General features: G+C 37.3%; 1 protein-coding gene across 1 annotated transcript in view; it reads right to left on the bottom strand.

Annotated features, from left to right (window-relative positions):
• The window catches only part of SMG1 (SMG1 nonsense mediated mRNA decay associated PI3K related kinase), a 61,082-nt gene that overhangs the window by 17,612 nt on the left and 22,636 nt on the right, over positions 1-20,834 (bottom strand). Inside the window, exons 11-42 of the mRNA XM_071444149.1 lie at positions 20,524-20,748; positions 20,311-20,412; positions 19,625-19,894; positions 18,947-19,077; positions 18,103-18,264; positions 17,526-17,644; positions 17,014-17,101; positions 16,830-16,931; positions 16,179-16,319; positions 15,688-15,887; positions 15,249-15,445; positions 14,425-14,592; positions 13,486-13,640; positions 12,873-13,018; positions 11,976-12,177; positions 10,954-11,063; positions 10,411-10,558; positions 9,873-10,032; positions 9,145-9,265; positions 8,327-8,575; positions 7,757-8,041; positions 6,614-6,758; positions 6,203-6,341; positions 5,681-5,911; positions 5,411-5,588; positions 4,814-4,975; positions 4,322-4,539; positions 3,998-4,152; positions 2,862-3,084; positions 1,671-1,917; positions 865-1,094; positions 63-311 (exon numbers count right to left, since the gene is read on the bottom strand). Of these exons, the coding sequence (XP_071300250.1) occupies positions 63-311; positions 865-1,094; positions 1,671-1,917; positions 2,862-3,084; positions 3,998-4,152; positions 4,322-4,539; positions 4,814-4,975; positions 5,411-5,588; positions 5,681-5,911; positions 6,203-6,341; positions 6,614-6,758; positions 7,757-8,041; positions 8,327-8,575; positions 9,145-9,265; positions 9,873-10,032; positions 10,411-10,558; positions 10,954-11,063; positions 11,976-12,177; positions 12,873-13,018; positions 13,486-13,640; positions 14,425-14,592; positions 15,249-15,445; positions 15,688-15,887; positions 16,179-16,319; positions 16,830-16,931; positions 17,014-17,101; positions 17,526-17,644; positions 18,103-18,264; positions 18,947-19,077; positions 19,625-19,894; positions 20,311-20,412; positions 20,524-20,748 (5,658 nt within the window). The remainder of the gene's footprint in view (positions 1-62; positions 312-864; positions 1,095-1,670; positions 1,918-2,861; positions 3,085-3,997; positions 4,153-4,321; positions 4,540-4,813; positions 4,976-5,410; positions 5,589-5,680; positions 5,912-6,202; positions 6,342-6,613; positions 6,759-7,756; positions 8,042-8,326; positions 8,576-9,144; positions 9,266-9,872; positions 10,033-10,410; positions 10,559-10,953; positions 11,064-11,975; positions 12,178-12,872; positions 13,019-13,485; positions 13,641-14,424; positions 14,593-15,248; positions 15,446-15,687; positions 15,888-16,178; positions 16,320-16,829; positions 16,932-17,013; positions 17,102-17,525; positions 17,645-18,102; positions 18,265-18,946; positions 19,078-19,624; positions 19,895-20,310; positions 20,413-20,523; positions 20,749-20,834) is intronic.

The following is a 20,834-nucleotide window of genomic DNA, read 5'->3' as shown; positions in this document are numbered from 1 at the left end:
GTGCCCCTCATCCCATTAAAACCACAGCCTCTCCTATGTAAAATACAGCTGTTGTAACTCACCTGTGTAACTCTCCACCACTCATCTGGTGTGGTACAGGATGACCAGAGCTCCTTGGCAAGGAGATTCGGGGGAGTTGCTTCCATCAGCTCCTCCAGAACAGCCCTCATGACATTCAAGGGCCAGTCACGACGCGACACGTCGAGACTAAGCCCGACTGCCTTTAAAGCAGGTCCAATTTTACTGTAGTAAAGTTCACTGGGTCTAGGAACTATTCCAGGGTTCTGAGGGGTCTGGTAAGAGTCCTGGGCCTAGAAGAGATGAAAAATGATAGTTGATGTATTAGCACAGAAAAAAAAAAATCCCAAATTCAGTTTTGGTGAGAATGAAATATGAAATCAATGCTTTAACTGAGCATGACTTCTTCAGCTCAAAGACTGCTTTCAAAATTCAGTAGTTAAGGTCTAAATAGATTGAAAACACATTGTTTTGGCCTAATTCTATTCTCAAAGTAGATCTCATAAATATAACTGCAAAAACTGTATTTAGAATGAAATGAGTAAACAAGATATAGAACTAAAATGATTTCAACCAAGGTTAATTCTATTTGTAAAAAACAGTTCTCTTGAACTATCATGCCAGAAGAGCATTTTTATGTTACATACTGCAATTATATCTAAATAACAGACATGCAATTTTACTGACTTCAGGTGAAGTCTCAAGATACATGAATACACAGAACCCTCCTGCATTATTATCAACAAAACAATCCTTGTAAGACCATGTGCCTTAGAATCACAAAGCAAATCAAAACAAGCATTTCTCCTCTGCCTTGTTCCACTTGGCACAGAGCAGAGCTGTTACCTTTTGTGCCTGCAGAGCAGCTTCCCGCTGCTGCCAGCGCTTGTACAGCCCAAACAGAGGTGTGGCTCCATCCACCCACTGGATGAGGCCTGACCTTGTCCCCAGGGGTGTCACCGAGTAGTGCCTCGCGTGGAACCGCGGCGTCTCTTGCCGGTTGATCGTGGCAAACATGGTGTTCACAATGGATAAGAACTGCATGATCCTCTCATCTAGGTGCAAGTCTTCCAAACCTACAAGAAATTTGTTTAAAAATTAGCTTCTAGATAAAAAAAAATCTCCTAAAGCCCAAAATTTAGTATTTTTTTAAACCTACTACATGTCAGACTATGAATGTCTTTATAATATGTAGATTAAGGATGAGTTGTTTGGCCTAAAGCAAAGTGTTTACATGGTATTTACCTACCAGTTTATGCCAGCTTGCTGTGTGAGCAGTACACACAATCCTTACAACATAACAAATAGGCCTTTCCCTTGAAGGCAAAACAAGAAGTCTCTAAAGTTGTCTTTTAGGGGCTACATTAAGCTTCTGGAAAATTGCATCCAGCTAATCCTATCAACATCCAAGCAGAACATTGCTTCTGATGAAAGAAGGGATTTGACTTACAGTTTCACATGGCAAAATTCCTTGAAAAATATCTGGTGACATGAGAGGTAGGGAAGAGAGAGAGCAAATGCTTCAAACTCCTCTTTCTCTCTACCATTCAGGCAAATAAAACTAGAGTTGCACCACACAATCTTCCTAATTTTAATACAGTCTAATTTATAACAAGAGACAGTACCTGGTATGAAAAAATTCTATTACTTACCTTTGAACAGGTAGGGATAGTTCTTCCCATCTGAACCCAGGAAAAGCAGCTTTTTAGGTTTGGTTTTGGTGGGCAGGATGGTGATGGTGCTGCCCACACTGTGGATGGTGACTGTGTCCCTGGTGGACACCTCTCCAGGAAGTGCTATTTCAGTGTTCATCATGGCAGCCAGCCAAGGACTGATTTCTTCAAGCCGTAAGAGGTAACTGGCCCGTTTCTGTGCTCTTTGCTGCAAGCTCAGCATTACCTATTCCAAAGAAAGTTTTTTCTTTTAGGTTGACATTCACCTTAACAGTTAGCAGTAAGAACAAAAACACCATCAAACCAGACTTAATGGTGGTCATCTTCCAGAAAACAAAGGTTTTTCCTAAACTCCTTTGCACCCTTGCCATGCTGTTAATCCAGAGAGTTCAGGATGAAGATTACAAAAATTAAACAACTTCCTCTATGCAGCAAATATACCCTGTGCAGTGACAAGAAGCAAAATCACAACAAATCATGCTCTTCAAGATGTTTGCTTCTGTATTTACAAAAATCTGAGCTGTGGTTAAAGGCAGCAGCATTCAGCAACCTCCTGTTTATACATGTGAACGCTTGTCTGTATTACAAAGCTGAAGAGGAAGTACAAGTAAAAAAAGGTCTATTTGCATGTAAAACCTCTGTTCTGGTTTTAAAAACACCAGGCTGGCTCTGGAGAGACAAGTGAATATTTAGTTTCTCTTAAAACCTATAAACTAGGAGAAGATGACATAACTGACAAAGGACCTCTGGGAAGGGTCGATCATTTGGAAGTTGCTGCACGGTCCAATGACTATGCTTAGATAAACAGAATTAACTTGTTAAAACTTAAAATCAACTAATCTCAAATACCAGAGTTTCAGAAAGACAGTATTTAAAAGAAAGAAAGCCCTCTGCTTCCAAAGCTGACAGCATCCCACACAGAAGAAGCTGCAAGATTTGAAAAATGTGATTTCAATGGGTAGAAATGTGATAACAGACAATCAATAGGACTGGCTAGAGGCAAAAATTATGGTGTTTTAGTGCCCAGCTTGCCTCTGCTGACTGCTAAGACAAAATTTTAGGCTGCAATTTTGATATGATAAGAGAACAGCAAGAGGAGACGGTCAAGCACATGGTGCAGCAAGAGCAGCAAGTGTCTCTACATTGTACTCTTCCTCTTGCATGTAATACCTCTTTAAATGGGAGCCAGCTGCTTCCAGGTTTAGCAGGATTCAAAGGATTCTTAAGCTTCTCTAGTGCATTTTCAATTGCATCTCCATAGTTATCCTGAAACCATTTCTCATGAGGAGTTTCTGCAGGAGCTGCAGTGATGCTCCTCACGTGCTCCAGAGCAAACACAATGGGCTTCATCAGAGCTGTGTGCTTCTCACGCATGATTGCTATTTTCTCCTCTCTGTTATAAAAAACACACAAAAACCTCTTCTTAATGCCATAAAACCAAGTTCTCATAAGGACAGCATTAAACAATAACAGACATTGAAGAACTCACAAAAATAATTACTTCTCTAAAATGAGGTCTTCAGTTATGATCATATTAAAATGAAGAGTATTTCATTCCACATTGAGTAAGCGTTCCTCTGAACCACACTTTAAAAAAAAAACATTTGAAATGCATTGTTCACCACCAGAAACCCTGATTAGAAGCTCTGAGCAGAAATCACTTTAAGCAACTGATTTCCTTTATTAAAGGACCTTTTTACTACTACTTGTTGAGGATGCACCACACTATAAAGAAGAAGAGACATTCAGATCATTCCATTCTCCCACTCCATGTCAGTCCTGACTACAGAAAATGAGAGGCATTCTTAAGCTTATCCAGGTGCTCAGTGAATGGATCTGCTCTTCCACTACTCTGTTCACAGGAGAACCCAGGTGAGGGAGAAAGACAGACTTGCTCAACACTGAAAACTAAAATCTGATTAAGACATTCTTGTTTACTCCAAACATCTGCATTTACAGTGATGTCTAAATAGATTAAGCATGTTGAACGGTGTATACTCATTTCATCTGACTTGGAAATGGAGAACTAAAGAATCTCATCATCCACAATACAATATACATTGGGTTCTAACATGGTATTACTAAAGAAATCACAACATGGATTCACAGCTAGACTGTTTCTCCCATTTGACTGGAGAAGTAGCTGTAGCATAAAATGTTCCTGAAATAAGGCCCCAGGCTTACAAAGCAGCTGCTGGGATAGTATGGATTCAGGAACAACACCACTGCTGATTCATTTGACTGTTTACTTCCCCAGAAATAACCATTTGTTATGATTCTCCCCTGTATTACTGAAACAGACATACTTCCGTAGAGTGTTGTTATTTTGGACCCTCTTGACTTCATCTTCCAGCTGCTGAATCCGTCTGAGGACGTACATGTGCTGCTGCAGGAGAACTCCCAGCCACAGCTCATCCCAGAGAACTGTAACCCTGCGCAGCTCAGCCACAAGCATCTGAACCTGGAGAAAGCAAGAGTCACTTTTCAAAAGAACTAAAATTCAGATTTGTTTCAGTACATGAACAAGTTGGAAAAAAGACAGAAACACAGAAAACTTTCAGTAGGCCAAGACACATAAATTATGTATTTGTGGTTCAAGCACTGAAGCAACATACATTTGAATTATTTACCTGCAATACCATTGTTGGATTTGCAGCAGAGAGTTTCTCCACAATTTTGCTGTAGCAGTCTTGCATCATTGCTTGGTCTTCATTTAATCCAGCTTTTGTATCATCTTTACTACTTTCCTGGGAAGCTGGAGTGCTCCCTCCATCACATTCACCACCCAACAGTTCTTCTCCTTGTATATTACCAAGCAAAGTAGGGATGGCAGAAGGCAGCTTGTTTCCTGAATTAAAACCAGATGATAAAATATTAGCTACACTAAGATGTGTCACTCCATAGTTTATTTAGCATCAGGTCCCCATTAAGTATTGGTGAAGTATAAGAAAAATTTGCAAAATCTGGTAAATCAGATTAAGGATATCAGTGAGTTCCCATACCAAAAATATTCTTAAGATCAAAACTGAGAAAACAAAAACACCACCTCAGCATCATCCTACCCAGTATATAAAAATATAGTAGCTTAAGTTTATTTGAAGGCTTTTTCCTTTTCTCCATACCTGAAGTCTGGGATTCACTGCTAAGTGAAATGGTTCCCACTATTGCAGGATAGAGGATGAGATGAGGAGAATCCTGAGCAACTCGACAGAGCAAGTTGCAAATGCTCTGACGTACGTACACCTCTGGGTGATTCAGGCGAGAGAAAAGCTGGGGAATAATTCCTGCAGAAAGAGGAAAAGCCAATGTGCTGATTCACTTCATTCCTCTTCAAATGAGATAGAATTTTATTTTTAAAAGCATGCCATTATTTTTGCATAGGGAGAATGTAGATCAAAGAAGTACAAATTTACCAATTTACAGAAAAGTCCAAAACAATAGGTGGCCTCCTCCTCTTTGCCTCCCACACTAACACTATAACCTTTGAGGGGAAGTCCCTGAACAATCAGAACCTGCAGTGTAGTGACAAACAACTAATTCTGAAACTTGTAGCTTTAGTCACACATCTTTCTCAACTATAACTAGAAAAAACCCACCTCATTTGTTTTTTAGAGTGGTCATGTGATGCAATACTTCACAAACCACATCCCCTTTCAGCTTTCTGCATTTAGAGAAAATGTTTCCAAATCAATTTTAACAGCTAGATAACATATGCTTACCTCTCCAAGGAGCAGTAGGTGTAGTTTCTAGCCCATGCTCTAGATACTGTCTAAGCTCTCCAGCATGCTTCACAAGCAAGCGTAACAGTCTCAGGGTTGCCATGACAATTACATCATCTGTGCTTTGCTCAGAGGTGTTTCTTAAGTGCAGTCTGGGATCTTCTTCATCAAGTGGAACCTTGAAACATAGAAATACTCCTCTAAATTAAGTATATAGTTCATATCCTCATTTAAAAAACTTTGTAACTTGGTTTCCACATCAACACTAACCTGCCCAGCATTGAGTTTGAGGAAAGTAAAGTATGCACTGCAGGACAGTTTATAGAGACTGAAGATTCTGTCTACAACTTTCCTCCAGACTTTAATTAATCCTTCTGTTGCATTTTCATCAAGATCTGAAAGCCAGGGACAACTTGTTAATAACTGACGCCATATCACATCCACCATATCATCTTCTTCATTGTCCTCATTTTCAGTGATTTGTAGAGTCATATCTTCATCCTAAATGCAAATAAAAGGAAAGCAGGTTTGATTAAGTCCTCCAATAATTCCTACAGGCAATCTTAGCTCCTAGGTCAGTTTTTGCCTAGCAGCTCATGCAACTGCATTACTTGATCAGACTACCACAGTTCATCCAACAGGTGGATTACCACATAGCTAACAGATGGTTTCTTGTACTGTCTGAATTTTAACTTTAAGACATTTACAAGAGTTAACATGAACTGCAAGAAGAGGGAAATAAGGTTCATGCTGAAGCTGAACATTTTTTCACACAAACAAATCTACACTTACTTGAATGCCAGCTGGCCGACACACTGCCTGCCCAAGAATGCCATAGATTTTCTCTTTGTCCTCCTCTGTGATGTTGTCTGGGAGCAAGTTCTGAACCTCGGATTTCTCCCGGGGCAGCAGCCGAACACCTTCTCCCTGACTGTAACAGTTAATGAATTATTGATCCCCATTACATGAGTATTTGTGGAGCTACTGCAAGTCTATCTATAAAACTTTTCGAAGGAAGAAATCATGTTTATCTCAGAATTAAGTTAGCTTTGTTTTACAAAGGCAACTAACCAGGAGAAAATTCATTTCTCTGCTCATGGCAAACTTCAGACCACATACAACAGCAATCATAAATACACAGATAAGGTTTATCTTAAGAAAACCAATTGTACTGTACAAATTCAAGCACTAGGCTGTATTTACCTGGCATTATCAACTACTTTGCGGCCCCATCTATAAGCCCAGCTAGCCAGGGCTGCCCAGGACTTGGCTACTTCAGGTGCCTGTACTGAAGACAAGTGATAGAGCTGGCCCAAGATGAAGTCTGGTTCTCCAACTCCAATGTTTACTGTGATGGGAGAAATAGAGTAATATGTGTTACAGTGTAAAACCTACTTAGGCCTTCCTTAGCACAGAAAATAACACCAAAAATTAGGGGTATACAGTATTTTTTTAGTAAAATTAATACCCAACAGTGCAAAATTTTCCAAAATGCAATTATTTTTCAGTTCTGACACAGCTTCAAAATAAAGCCTAGTTTCCATTTGCCAACAAGCACTGCTGACACTCTACAATTCCTTCCTCTCTCACAGAGAGGTGGAACTGAGGGAAAGAACTCATGGCCTCCAAAGGAGCACAGTGCTCCAGGGAGAAGATTTCTATGAAGTACCCAGGGCACTGTGGTTGTGTTTATTTGTGTATATTTATGTTCTTCGCCATCAAGTCAGAAAGCACCTACTGTTTAACATCCACCAACAGCTCTACAATAATTCTGACTCTGCATGAGAGGAATGAAATTATTTATGAAATCCAAGTTTAAAGAAACACAGAATTTATCTTAACATTTAAAGAAAAGTCTGCTGGAAATTAGGAATGAGAACACATTCTGCAGCAACAGAAAAGTGTTCAGATTAATTACAGATTAAAGATAATGAAAAATCCTAAAGTATTTTTCACACTTATGGGGGCCTTCATAACATAAATCCTCTCCATGCTTAAACCTGAAAGATCTAACTCAAACTTTAGCAAATACACAAGCTGAAAGCAAACACACACAGGGCAATAACTGATATCCTCAAAACAAAATAAACATATCCCAGTTTCTTTCTCAGGCCACCATTACTTGAATGGGAAAAATGTGACAGAAATATGAAATATATTTGGGTGTTTGGGTTTTTTAACTGTGTATAGTTACCTTTTGCACAAAATACACACCCCTCACACATGTATTAGGAAAACAAATACATGAGTGATGGAGCACTTAGTCTTCATCAATGTAACTGATGTTATTCCTCACTATATTTATCAGTAACTAATTTTAAAAAAGAACAATGAGAACAAACATACCTGTAGATTCACTTTCAATCCTGGGATATTCATCTTCCAGTGTATTAACAGCTGGCAGCTCAATCAAATTATATATGTTTTTAGACAAGGTAGACAGGCCACTGTGATTCTGCTGCTGTTGAGCTCTATATACTTGTTTCAACTGTCCTGAGATCTCTTTCCATTCTGCTTGAATCCATTTAGCCAGTGTGAGAATAGATTTAGCAACTGCATATTCAGCTTTGGCAGATTTGCAGAAAGATATGGCACAAGAACTCAGCATTTCCATGGCATGTGTTGACTGACCTGCATATCATGGAAAGCAGGTTTTCAGTACACTGCTATTATTTAAAACAATTCTGAAATTCAGCACACTCATATACAACTTGTAGCAATATATTTTTACACAGAAAATTCTCTTTTGAAGAATGACAAGCATGAAAAAAACTTGTGAAAACACTTTCCGACAGACAACAGCTAATGGGATGAAATCAGTTCCTAGTGATAGTGCCCTACTGTCACTTCTTCAAGGTGAGGAGAATTAGCCTGGTTATAAGGAAAAAAGTCAAGTCACTACAACGTAACACTCACCTGCTGTGTATAACAACTTTGTTTTCTCAATATCAAGTTCAGGACCCCATTTTTCATCTATCTGACCTGGTGCAGACAATTTTTTGAAGTGCTGGACTAGGTCCTGTGCAGTGGTGGTTTTCCCCAGCTGCACCTCGCTGCACTGGGCCAGCAGCCGCGTAGCCAGGGCGATGTTTCCTCGCTTCCGCGCAAACTTGGCTGCTGTTAAGCCCAGTTCCATTAGATGGCTTTTAATTGGGACTGTTGGTTCTGAAGAAGAGAGCAAGACATTGTAAACCAAAGTATTCAACCACTGTCTGACACACAGAGAACTTCTGCCCAATATATAGTGTACATGGGCATCAGTAAAAATTGCTTCAGAGATTTAGATGACTTCATTTCTGCCTAGAATATTTATACACCCCATGTCAAACATAAATTATATCCATAGATTATCGGCTGGGCAAAAGATTTTTTCCCACTATAACCATTCTTCTCAGCTAATAAGCCTACTTTTCCCCTGACAGAACTTTCTTTCTCCCGTTACTTCTTATCAAAGTGCACATTTAAATGGCTTTCATGACTGTGTGTGAAGACTCATTATTCATAATGTTGAAATGTTCAAAAGTGAAAGCAGTTAAAATATGAAATGATGAGCAAGTAAGGGGTTATTAGGAGAGGAGTATACAACTACTAAACACTTCAGAATGTTGTTTTTCTTTTTGAAACTGTCTACATCACAGAACTAATCAAGACAATGACTAGTAAAACAAGACACTTGAAGACAAGTTCAAATTCTGCATTTGCTTTTCACAACACCATCATGAGAGCTTACACACCTTTAAGCTTTTCCATCAGTTGATTCTGGTACACTGTGTACCTCAGGGCATGCATCCATGGCCTTACATCGTGCTGCTTGCATGACCTCAACGCTTCATTGAAGAGAGGTATAAGACAGTCCTGCAAGAGGCACAGTTGTCTTGAGAGACAACTTTACTACCATGCATTTCCATTAATTAAAAACAAAGACCATTTTTAGAGCAAACAAACATTCTTATTTATATTGGTAACCACACTTTATCGCTAAGAGAAATATGTTTTATGTTTGATTTTGAGAGGACGACACTAAGAACTGTTGTCTTCTGAACAATGGGATTAGAAATTACATCTAGAACATGCATAGTGGTTGAAGTCTGACATTCAGTTCTTAAATGCTGAAGTGATTTTTTATTAGAATATTTTTAAGTTGTTTTGAAAGTAAATTAAGTGCATGTTACAATGTATTCAGAGAAGAAATACCAACACTCTAAAAGGCAACTATAAATAACAGTTCAAAAATACTGTAAGTGTAATTGAAAGAGAGGTATATTTATAACTATAGAGAGAAGTCCAATTGAGATGTAAACTTATAAAAACTTGGGTCAAGGCACATTAGAAAACTAAATGAGGTCTTTTGACAGTACGATTACCAGTCAAAACAATTAATGCATGCTTTACATTCAATACTCCACAGTATGACATGGCAAAAGACACTATCCCAATTTAGGTTCTAAACACACAGAATTACCTCTGATGTCAGCCTGTTGCATACAGTGTTTTCCAAAGCAGAAGAACAGTACAACTGAAGAGTGCTCAACACTGGTAAAGACTGAGACACGGTGAGCGTGGAAAGCCTCAAAGGCCCAATAGCAATGCGGGAGGTTTGCTTCAGGTACTTGATAAGATTTCTGAAATTAAAGGATCAGGACAGTCATTTTTCTTAGCTAGACTGTAAGAGTAAATAATGATATCAAAATTACTGAAGAAAAAACAAAATCAGTAACAAAATCAGTATCTTTAAAAGGATGGTGAGAAAGTGTTGCAATATCATACAAGTTATGTTACAATACTTTATTATTAAGCTGACACAGAAGTACTTTACCAACTCAAGTACTTTATAAACTAAATGAATTCCATGTTAAACAATCTTATTTTTCCTCAGTAAGCTTATAACTCACAACAGCTAGAACTGCCATGGATGCTGGAGCTTTACACAAAGTTATGTTTAACAAACTAGAACAGGTTTTCACAGTTTTCACATTAATTCATAGCACATTTCAACTTACTCAGATATTGACTGCCACTTTTGCTCCTGTTCTATGTGGTTTACAGCTGTTGCCAGACATACTGAACTTCTCAAAAGCTGTACTTCAACTGCTTTTTGAAGTTCTCTTGGATCAGGACTTAGCATATTAGGAAGGAGCTTCTTCATGTCTACATGGAGATTAAACAATTGAAACCAACTAGAACTGCCAAATTGTATCATGTTTCACCATCTGATAATGCATTTTTCACAGTAAGGAAGTTAGGAAAAAAACCCCTCTCTTTTAAAAATATATTTTATATGTGTATGCATTCATAATATTCTATTATGAATATTCATCACAGATTACTTATAAACAGTCACAATAACTCCAGAAAACACACTTGCATCAATGTTTGGATGCCCACTGCCAATCATTCTGAAGCTTGATTCATAAGGGTTATGGTCAGTCCACTGAACACAGCAAACTGCATTCAGAAGTTTCAGTCTGTCATTTATACAAACAGATACACAAAGAAATATTTACTTTTGCATTTGAAGTAAATGTTAATTTATGCATTTATACCTATTTTTTCTTTGGATCCCCCTGCAAGCAGGTTGATATTTTCTCCTGGTAATAATTCTAGTTGTTCAATGCATTCAGTAAGTTGTCCAGACTCAAAGCTGCTCAAAGATCTGCAATTCAACATTTATAGTTTTATTTTCATAGTTCTTACTTCACTCCAGTTGCCAATTATATCACACAGCAAAAAGAAAAGACTCAAGAGTAACTCCAAATCTTACAGAGCGCTTATGATTAATTCTAACCAAAATCTCAATTATCACATACATCAATAAAGGCACTAGTTCTGCACCAAATGAATGAATGCAGTACCAAAGGGAAGGAAGAGCCTCTTTCTCTGACAGAAGCTGTCACCTTTTCAGACCTGCAGATTTTATTTCACTGGTCCCTTTCTGTGCTTTTATTTTCAAATCAAGAAATTTCAGCCAAAAGGATTTTACTATGTTGACCACAATCATGCAGGAGTGGAAAGCAATCAAGTTGTCAAATAAAAAGAAACTATCAACCTTTGAAGATCTATTCAATATCACAAGTATTTTTTAATGAACTAGAAAAATACCAAAGTTCAGGAAATAAATGCACAAGCTACAATTCTAAATTTCATTTAAAAAAAGAAACAAAACTAAGAAACTCAGCAGCCAAGACCACTTCCTTTCCTATACTTTTTCCATTAAATTAAGATATTTTTAAGAACATGAGATACATTTAAGTTGTGCAAAAGGATTCATCTTCTGCTGAGTAAAGCAGAACAAATTTGCTATCTTTTTTTCTTCAATGAAAGATATTTTTCTTGAATACTAAGCAGCCTCAGCAGCCAGAAAGCTGCAGTAGCTATTTAGAACGATGTTATCTCTTCATCTGTAAATGCCATGGCCAAGTTTTCACCCTCCCAAGAACACACCTCTCTTCTTTGTATGCCTCTATTAGAAACTGACATCCAATTTTAAATCCATTAAAACTTTAATATTTCAGTTGTAAAACAATGAACTCTTAGGTACTGTTGAAAAAATGAATTATACCCTTACTTTATGTAGTTAAAATCTGCTTTCAGGTTGATTGAGGTATTGCTATTGCTTTTCTTCAGTTCATGGACCATGTTTTGCCACTCCTGAACAGCAGACCAGTCAGCAATGGAAATGTAACATTCACATGCTTTGTTACCCAGGTAGTTTATCACTTCAGGTGAAGACTCACTTGGCTTAGTCAGAACAGTTTTTCTAGTTTCTCCTATGGAATGAAAAAATTTTATATAAACACGCACTTAAATATCTATTTTCAAACAGCAGTTCTATTACTCAAACATTATTTCTATATCTTTTGTCAAGAAAAACTATTAATTAAAAAAAAAATTAAATTAAAAAAATTAATTAAAAAAAAATCGAAGTTACACAACTTTAACAGGATTCTTCCACTGACACTTCTTCTAAGGGAAAAGAGAACCTTTTCAGATGAGGTTTTGAAAAAAAATTAGTTTATATCTGTAAAGGAGCATCAAAACAGAAAAACAGAACAACTAAATTAGGAACAAGGGAGATTCATTTTCAAAGATGAAACAGAATACTGCAACCAAGTCTTAGAAGTTAAAAATCTTTGAGTAACTAGTGCACTTATGATACAATTATGTCATAAACACTAAGGTTTAAGTTATGATGATCTAAAATAAACTAGATTTAAATTAGTAAGTTACAAAATATTTTACCTATTACCTTTAGTTTCATTCAGCTAGACCTCAGTACTGCAAACCCTCCTATCTACACATAATAGTGGTTTCAAGGGCATTAAGTGGTTCAGTTTAACTGCAGACAGAAACAGCTTTTCAGATTTCAGAGTCAGACATTACCATGGCTGTATCACTGAATGTTCATATTTTATGCACACATTTACACAGATGTATTTCTCTTAAAAAGAAAACAAATACTGACCATTCAAGGAATGCTTTGGGCTGGCATTGTTCACACTGTTGGAATTGGCCAACTTCAGAACAGTCTTGTCAAAACCTGTTATACAGCAATCCACCCCAGTCATGGAGCAGAGGTGCTCCTGGTACTCTGCAGTTGCTTTTTCAAACCTAAAACAGTTCAATATTTCAGTCAGCATCTTAAAGAACCAGGTTGGGTTTTTGGTTTTTTTGTAAATAAACTAGATTTTGAGCATTATTTTACTCCAATACTCATATCACCTTCAGCAAAAGAAAGGGATTAAGATAGGATATGAGGTTGCTAGCTGAATTTCCAGGTTATAGCATTTGATAAAAGCTTGTCCATAAAAGTTTTAATGTAAACTTCAAATCAAGTAGAGAAAGAAAGAAATAAATGAGTTTTATATTTGACTGTCACAATTTTAATCTGAATGAGTAGAGCTGAATACTGATTAAATACATACTACATCTCTGAAAAGATTCACTGAGTACAATTGACATGGAAATTCATCAGCAGCCTTGACTCATGCCACAGTTTAAAAGACTCAGAAGCAGAACTTTCCCGAGAAGGAAAAAACTTCCAAGTTTGTAGCATGCAATAATTGATGAAAACTTACCGTCCTTCTGCTTGCTGAGCTACAGAATTGATCCAGGAGAGGCTCTTCCCAACTACAGCAGAAGACCAGACAGCAATACCCTGAATAGCTTCAGGACAGTGAAGCTCACATAATGCTTCTACCAGCATCATAATTGTCACTTCCAATTCATTTCCCTGAATGCAAACCAAAAGCATTATTTAACAAAAGTCATCTAATGCAAGAGCCCCCTGTCTGTGGGTGAATCCTCAGAAACAGTGAAGCAGTATTTCACTATACACATCTACAAGTGCTCTGATATCCATCCCCTGCACTGCTTTTGGAAGAGCAGGGGAGCCAAGGGAAGAGTTTGTGCTGTGAACTCACAGCCTGAACACCAATGGTGAGCAGTCACTGTGTGGTGGCTTTGTACCTGTATGATCATTTCTAAGGGAGCACAAAGTAACAAAGAGCTATCAAACCACCTTTGGTTAAACATTTAAGCAAATCAAGTCAAGCACTGAAGAAACTATTCAACCCTTTCAAGAAGGCTTTAACTACTTTATCCTTCCATCCCACCCTTGAACTTAGCTGCTGCTAGTTAGAGGAAGGGTACTCCCATGACACAACCCTCAGGTAAGCAAACCATCACACTACCACAAGCATGGGATGGCCTCACACTAATGCAGCACCAGTTTCACAACGTTTCCACTAAATTAGAAATTGCTCAATTAAAAATGTGAATTAACTGTAGCATTCGTTCCTGTGTAGTATTTGACCACATGTGCTCAGTACATCCTAAATTCCAATCCACAGTATCACAACCACAACAAAAACACACAAATTAAAAATGTGGCTTTAAAGAACTCATTCTTTTACATACCACTTGGTTTAGTAACTACTGGTTGCCTTAGCTTACTTCTTTTAGAATATCATAGTGAACATTTCTGCAGTAGTCCACAGAGTTTGAAAAGAGAGTACCTGAGTGATACTATTATTAGTTTTCATTTCTGTGAGCAAATCAAATCCATGCCTGACTGTCACAGCAGGCTGGCCAGCCAGCAATCCAACTCTCATGATGGACAGTCTAATCCGTGTCAGCCAGTCCTGGCACGTCTGGCGATTGGTGTAAAAGAACGTCCTGATAACCTTCAGAGACAGGAAAGGAGTCTCACAACAACATTCCTCTGCACAAACCCAAACAGTTAAGTGCTTAAGATTGATATCAAAGGCAGGAAGATTTATTTTCTCCATTCTTCAATTAATCATTCATTTTATTAATGTAAATGGTCTGAAATCACATGTAGCATGCAACTGGCCAGGCACACTGGCAGGCCAGAAGTTTTAATATGAACTAACTATAAATCATCTATCAGTGTCACATCAAAGTCTGGTAATTGAGCAGTTTATTTCAACAGTGAAGAATGTTTTGCACTTAGAAATACACAACGGGGTATGTTGCTTATAAATAATTACTACACTCCCCAAAAAGCAATTAAAGCTTTAAATAACTGTGTTACTTTATAATAGGGCTGCTGACAATCTACAAATAAGTAACTGCTACAAATCAGAGGTACTACAATCTTGCTGGATTTGTACCACTATGCAAGCTGGTACTTCAGAAACAAAGCCTGGTCTAACCTGTTCTGTAGGATTATGCCAAAGTTAAAGCCAGAGTTTTTTAAGAGTCTCAAACTTTGAGAAGTTTTTTTTGGAATTCCATTGCTAAGAACTGAACAATCCTGAAAACACTGTTCATTCACCATACTGTTCCAAGCAACATCAGCACTGCAAGACAGACAAACCTTGGGTGGAGAGGTAAGGGCATTGGCACATCCTTCATATGCATTGTACATCAACTTCTCCAAGTTCTCCAAATACTGCAGAAGAAGAACAAGCCTGAGCTGATTGCTACTGTGTCCTTCATCATTGTCTGCAGTAGTCCACTGGCTGACATCTTGATCAGGGTTTAATGTGTGGGCTGCAAGGCTCCTAATAATACCTGCACATTTTACCAAAACATGGGAAAAAAGAGTTACCAAATGGTATTGTATTTAAACGTGCAAAGGATAGCAATGCTAGCTCTCAAAATCTACCACAAGTTAACAGTAATTATGCAGCATCTTTAAAATCTATAAGCACTGAAAAATAAATCCATTGTGCCTCTTGCCTTAGACATGAACACCTTTGCCTCACAACCTTACCAAAAAATCTCATCAAAATAAAGTGTATTTTTTACTTTACCTTCAATTGTTTGAAATGTATCTTGGGCTCTCCCCAGAGGAGTTCGTAGCTTTGAGAGAACAGTGAACTGAGCTGCTTCCCAGACAGCCCATTGCCAGAGCACAGCATCAGTCTTCAACAGGTTCCTAGGGATGGCTGGCTGATCTCTCTTATCTAGCCTTTGACAGCTGTAGAATAACCTTTCCAACCAATTATCCTTCCTGAAAGAAAACATCCGTGCATTGACAAGTTTATACTGTACACATTTCATCTCCCTCTTGTTCACAAACAGATCTCTCCCAAAATTAACTTCCAAGCAGCAATGTATAGAGGAAAATATGCCAAAAGTTGTGTATGTAAGATGTTTATAAATATTTAAGAGTATAAAAGAAGTTTGAAATTAAAGCAACATAGTTTATAATGATAATTACAAATTGTAAACTAAATGTAACTTGGACTTGTTTCCTATAAATTCAACATTGATAGATTTCAGTTCTACAAGGAGTTCTTACCCAGTTCGGTGGAGGTTTCCATACAAAATAAAACTGATGACATCAGAGAAATCCTGTGGGTGGAATGTGTTACTTGGAGCTTTGCTCATGTGACTTCTTATGGCCAAAGAAATTTCTTGTATTTCAGTGTGGGTACGGTTACTGCAGGAAGAGAGGGAAAACAACCCATGCTGTAATGTACTTGAATAGACCAAAACAAGGTTTGTAAGAGTTACACACACACTATATCTATACAGGATGACTAGAAGTAATTACATGCTTTGGTATTAATACCAAGTGCTTTCAGAGTTCAGGTCTTCAAGGCAAATTATAGGACATAATATTGCTGAAGCTCTGGACAACAGGGACCTCACAGATACTCAGTGTTTGCTTCAAGAAGTGATGCACAGCTTAGCAAATTTATTAATTACTTTGTGTACTACATACTGTTCTTAGACCAGTAAAAGCATAGGAGAGATAGCAAGACACTTAGAATCACAGAGGGTGGGATGAGACCTTTAAGATCATCAAGCCCAACCATCAACCCAGAACTACCATTGTAAGCTCATGCTTTTTGATTTTGAACTAAGTCCACTGGCATTATTTTTCAGGTTAAGTGTCTCTGAAGAAGCTAATCCATTATTTACACTGAAGCTGGTCTGAGCAACTCACCTCAACACAACATCCAAACGAATTGATTTGAGCAGTTTTCCAAAAGCTTGTCTCACACGAGCACCACTATGGACAAGCTGAACACGACACACATCAACACACCTGCAACACCAAAAAGGAAAGAGCTGTTGATATCCCCATCATCAGCAGAATTCTAATAACAGACAGAACTCTGTGCAAGTACCTCTGTAAAAGGTCATCTGGAAGGGAGGAAGACAGGGCATGGAGGCTACTACATGCTTGAAGACAAATGTTCACATCTTCCAGAAGTGCTAAATTAAGGAGTTGAAAGGAGAAAAACAAGTTATTCTTGCTGGAATTAGGTAACTTCTGCACTGCTCTGCATTTGTTCCCATATTATTTACAGATTTTGGAATTGAATACATCACAGAACTGTTCCAGTGCTTTTGAGAAATGATTTGTGACTGGGAAATTGATCTACCAAAAATGTCAGTGATGTGTCAAATCTCTTAAGATTGCAATTTATTTTAAGAAAATTAATTGTTTAAGTAACAGGCAGGGATCCACTTTAAAAAAAAATCATAAAAAGAGTCTAAGTTCTTGCACAATACTACCTTGAATCATCCTTAAAGCAAATGAAACAAGTACAATTGCTACTATCAGTGTGACAAGGCTATATAAGTACTTCATTTTGAAATGTAAAAGACAGTTAAGTAAAAATATGCAATATCTTACTGTTTGCTAAAAGTCCTTTGCAAAACTTATGAAAAGATGGGAGAGAAAATAACGGTGTATATGTTTCTGACTTCTTCATCAGAAGAGCCACTTCCAAAGCCCATGTTGTAAGTAGTTTCCTTCAAAAACCAAAAGTTTAGTCACTCTACACAGTTACAGAAAGGTACTTTCAAACTACTTCACCTTGTACATCAGTATCACACCACAGCTCACACTTTTTAGACAAGTTATTCTTAACTTTAAAGATGTCCCCAGCTTTCACAGCATTTTGGTAATACGGGATGGCAACTATTGCAAAAGGATAATTTCAGTGAGCAAACCCTTTCTTTCAGTGAAGTTTGAAAGCTCTGTTTCTACTGGATAGATCTTAGGATGGTTTAAACTTCTCTAGTTTTCATATATTAAAAACAAGCAGCTACTTTTTTTCCACAATTTCGTTAACAGTGTATAAAAAACCCAACATTTGACAGGTTAAATTTACCCCAAGTTTTACAAATTCAAATTATTGTGGTTTCTGAATTAATGTATTCTACCGGACAGAAAAAAATTTCCCGATTTCTAAGAATATTTTCCTTACCTGGTATCTTGAGTAAGGTTATCCTTCTTAAGCAGTAGCCCCAAAAGGTTCAGTATGATTGAGAAATGTTTTTTTGTTGCTGTAGTTACAGTACTTATAACTGCTCCATCAAACAGAGAGGGAGAGGAAGAGCTGAGGCTACTGGATATGAAATGGTCGTGCCTGAAAAGGCAAGGAAAAACAAACTGTAAAGCTACCCCAAGATTAGAGATACTTCCCTGAAGTTCACAGGAGGAGAGAAAACATCAACAATTAGCAACAAAAGTTAAATGAACACATACACACACAAACCACACTCTGTCAAAACCCAAATATTTTGATCCCTAGCCTAGAAGAACAAAGCTACAATGTGCTATCAGTCCATGCAGGTCAGTAACCTGTTCTCAACTGCATCTGGTATCCAATGCTTAGTGAAAAATCACCACAGCTAAGAATGTAGAGTAACAGTTAAAATTATTCCCTTTAACAACAGTTTGTATTAATAAACTCTAAAATGTATTTACATCTGTTGTTTACATCTCATTACCTCTCCCAGATCTCTCATTAAGCAAAATAGTAAATAATCTTTCCTAATTTACTTTTAGCAGAGTTCTCCCTCAGTTATCTCTATTCAAACAAGATTTCTAATCTGCCTTTGAATAAAAGGCCAACTTTAAGCCAGGATATGCTTTCCTGGCCGAGATACAGCTTCCCTGCAATTAATGAAAGTAAAAATTAATTAAGGAAGTTTGGGCAAGCATTTGATTGTAACAGCCTATTTCATTTCATCCCTCCAACAATATATTCTATTCACATCAGTCCATCCTAGTGCTCTTAAAATATGCTGAATTATCAAACCCCATACCTGGAGCAGTGTGAGTACAACGTGTAGAGCACTGCATACTGGACAGCAGGGAAGTGAACTGCTATGTCACCATGAACAATCATCAGGTTTTTACTCAGCAGTGCAAACACAGTTGGTGAAAGGGCCCACATCTATAAAACAATCACAGAAACATAAAAACTAGGACCTACTTTTAACTGTAATTTTCACACCATCAATTAATGTCTTTCCCTTTTTACTGTCAGGAGATAATTTAACTCTATTGTTTTCTGACTGTAACTATTTTCTTTCCCATTTTTTAGAAGTTGGTTAAAAGTAGTTAATGTTTTTACATGCAAAGATCTGGAAAGTGTTTTCATATGGCTAATATACTACCAAAGGACATTTTACAGCTGCTCTTATCTGTCTTGAGTTTTAAAAGCAATTACTATGATGATCTTAGCATTAAACCCTTAATAACCCTGATAAGATGCTCTTTCCTAGAAACTGCTTTTCATTATGCAACAACTAGAAATACAATCCACCCACTGTTTCCCCTTAGTTTTAGCACTGGAAGTTTTAAAAAAACTTAGGAAGTTCAGTGACAAATATGATCATTTTAGTTATACATATGCACCCTACTGGTGTAATACATTAATTTTAAGTAACCAAGTATTTTTTACACTTATTGCATGAACTGTCTGTTGAGTTTTTACTCACCCCAATTAATGAGTTTTTAGCATTTCCAATAGTACTTAGAGCACTGAGATCAAATATAACAACAAACTTGGCATTATCCACATTGGATATAAGCTTCTTGAAAGAGTCATGCTGGATTTCAGAACAGGCCTCAGGAAGATGTAAACTATGGAGTAGACTATTTAAAGCACAGGTCATTTCTCCTAGAATCAACCTGTAAGCAGTCTCCAGAACAGGAATGTTCTTCAGGCTCAATACAGCTTGGTATACAGCAAGGGCTGCTGCAACGACCTTGAGAACATAATTACAGCAATAACTGATTAGAACAAATCATAAAATACACTAAGACTTTAAAATCACTCTTCTTTATCTATGAATAGCTTAGTGTGATACAGATACCTATCTTCAGTTTTCTATACCTCTTACTTACAGACTCTAGATCATCCACCTAACACACTGAGTATCAAAGCCAGATGAATTAAGGACTTCTCTACCTGGAATGATGGCAAACTTTCCAATTTCTTATCAAATCTAAATGCTAAAACAAAGAAGTAGCTATATCTGTCTTTTCAGAAGTTTCAGATATTCAGTTAGACTAAAACAACGTATTTAAGTTGAGCTTTACAGCTTAAGTTTTACAGCTTAATATATTCTAGGAAGTGCATGAAGGCTGTTGGAATATACCTGTAGAAGTTACTTCCTCTTACCTCTTTTTCCTTATGATACCGAAGAACAAGTAGTTTAGACTCTGGTATAAATAATTTCTCTACAAATGATGATGGTAGTTTTGTATTTATTTGTTCAACAATCTGGGGATAAAAACCAAAATAAGTAACTTCACCTGAATTCTTACTCATTATTAAAGATTAATCAAAATACTGTTTTTCTAGTCCCTCACAAGAATAAAAACATGTACAAACCAGTGTCAACAGATTCAGGACCGAAATGACATAGTCAGTGCCACAAGTCTGACAATTTTCCATTTGATCTAATCCATAGGTGATGACCATGTCGCAGTGTATGGTCATACTGGGATCCAGGCTGCCAAGTAAAACCCCAACACACTCATTGGCAGCCGTAAGCACAGCTTCAGAAAAGAACACTTGGTTTGCTGCAGTCACACATCTCATTACTCTGTACAGAACCTGCAAAATTAAAAACACAACTGAGTTAAACTCCATTAAAGAAAGATGCTAATTAATTGTCTTCACACCCATTTGATATCCTGTCC

This window comes from Agelaius tricolor, unplaced genomic scaffold (genome assembly GCF_023055355.1).
Source record: "Agelaius tricolor isolate 1412-34295 unplaced genomic scaffold, bAgeTri1.0.p SCAF_19, whole genome shotgun sequence".
Taxonomy (NCBI): domain Eukaryota; kingdom Metazoa; phylum Chordata; class Aves; order Passeriformes; family Icteridae; genus Agelaius; species Agelaius tricolor.
Note: the sequence above shows the minus strand (reverse complement) of the source record. Positions and strands in the feature narration are given on the sequence as shown.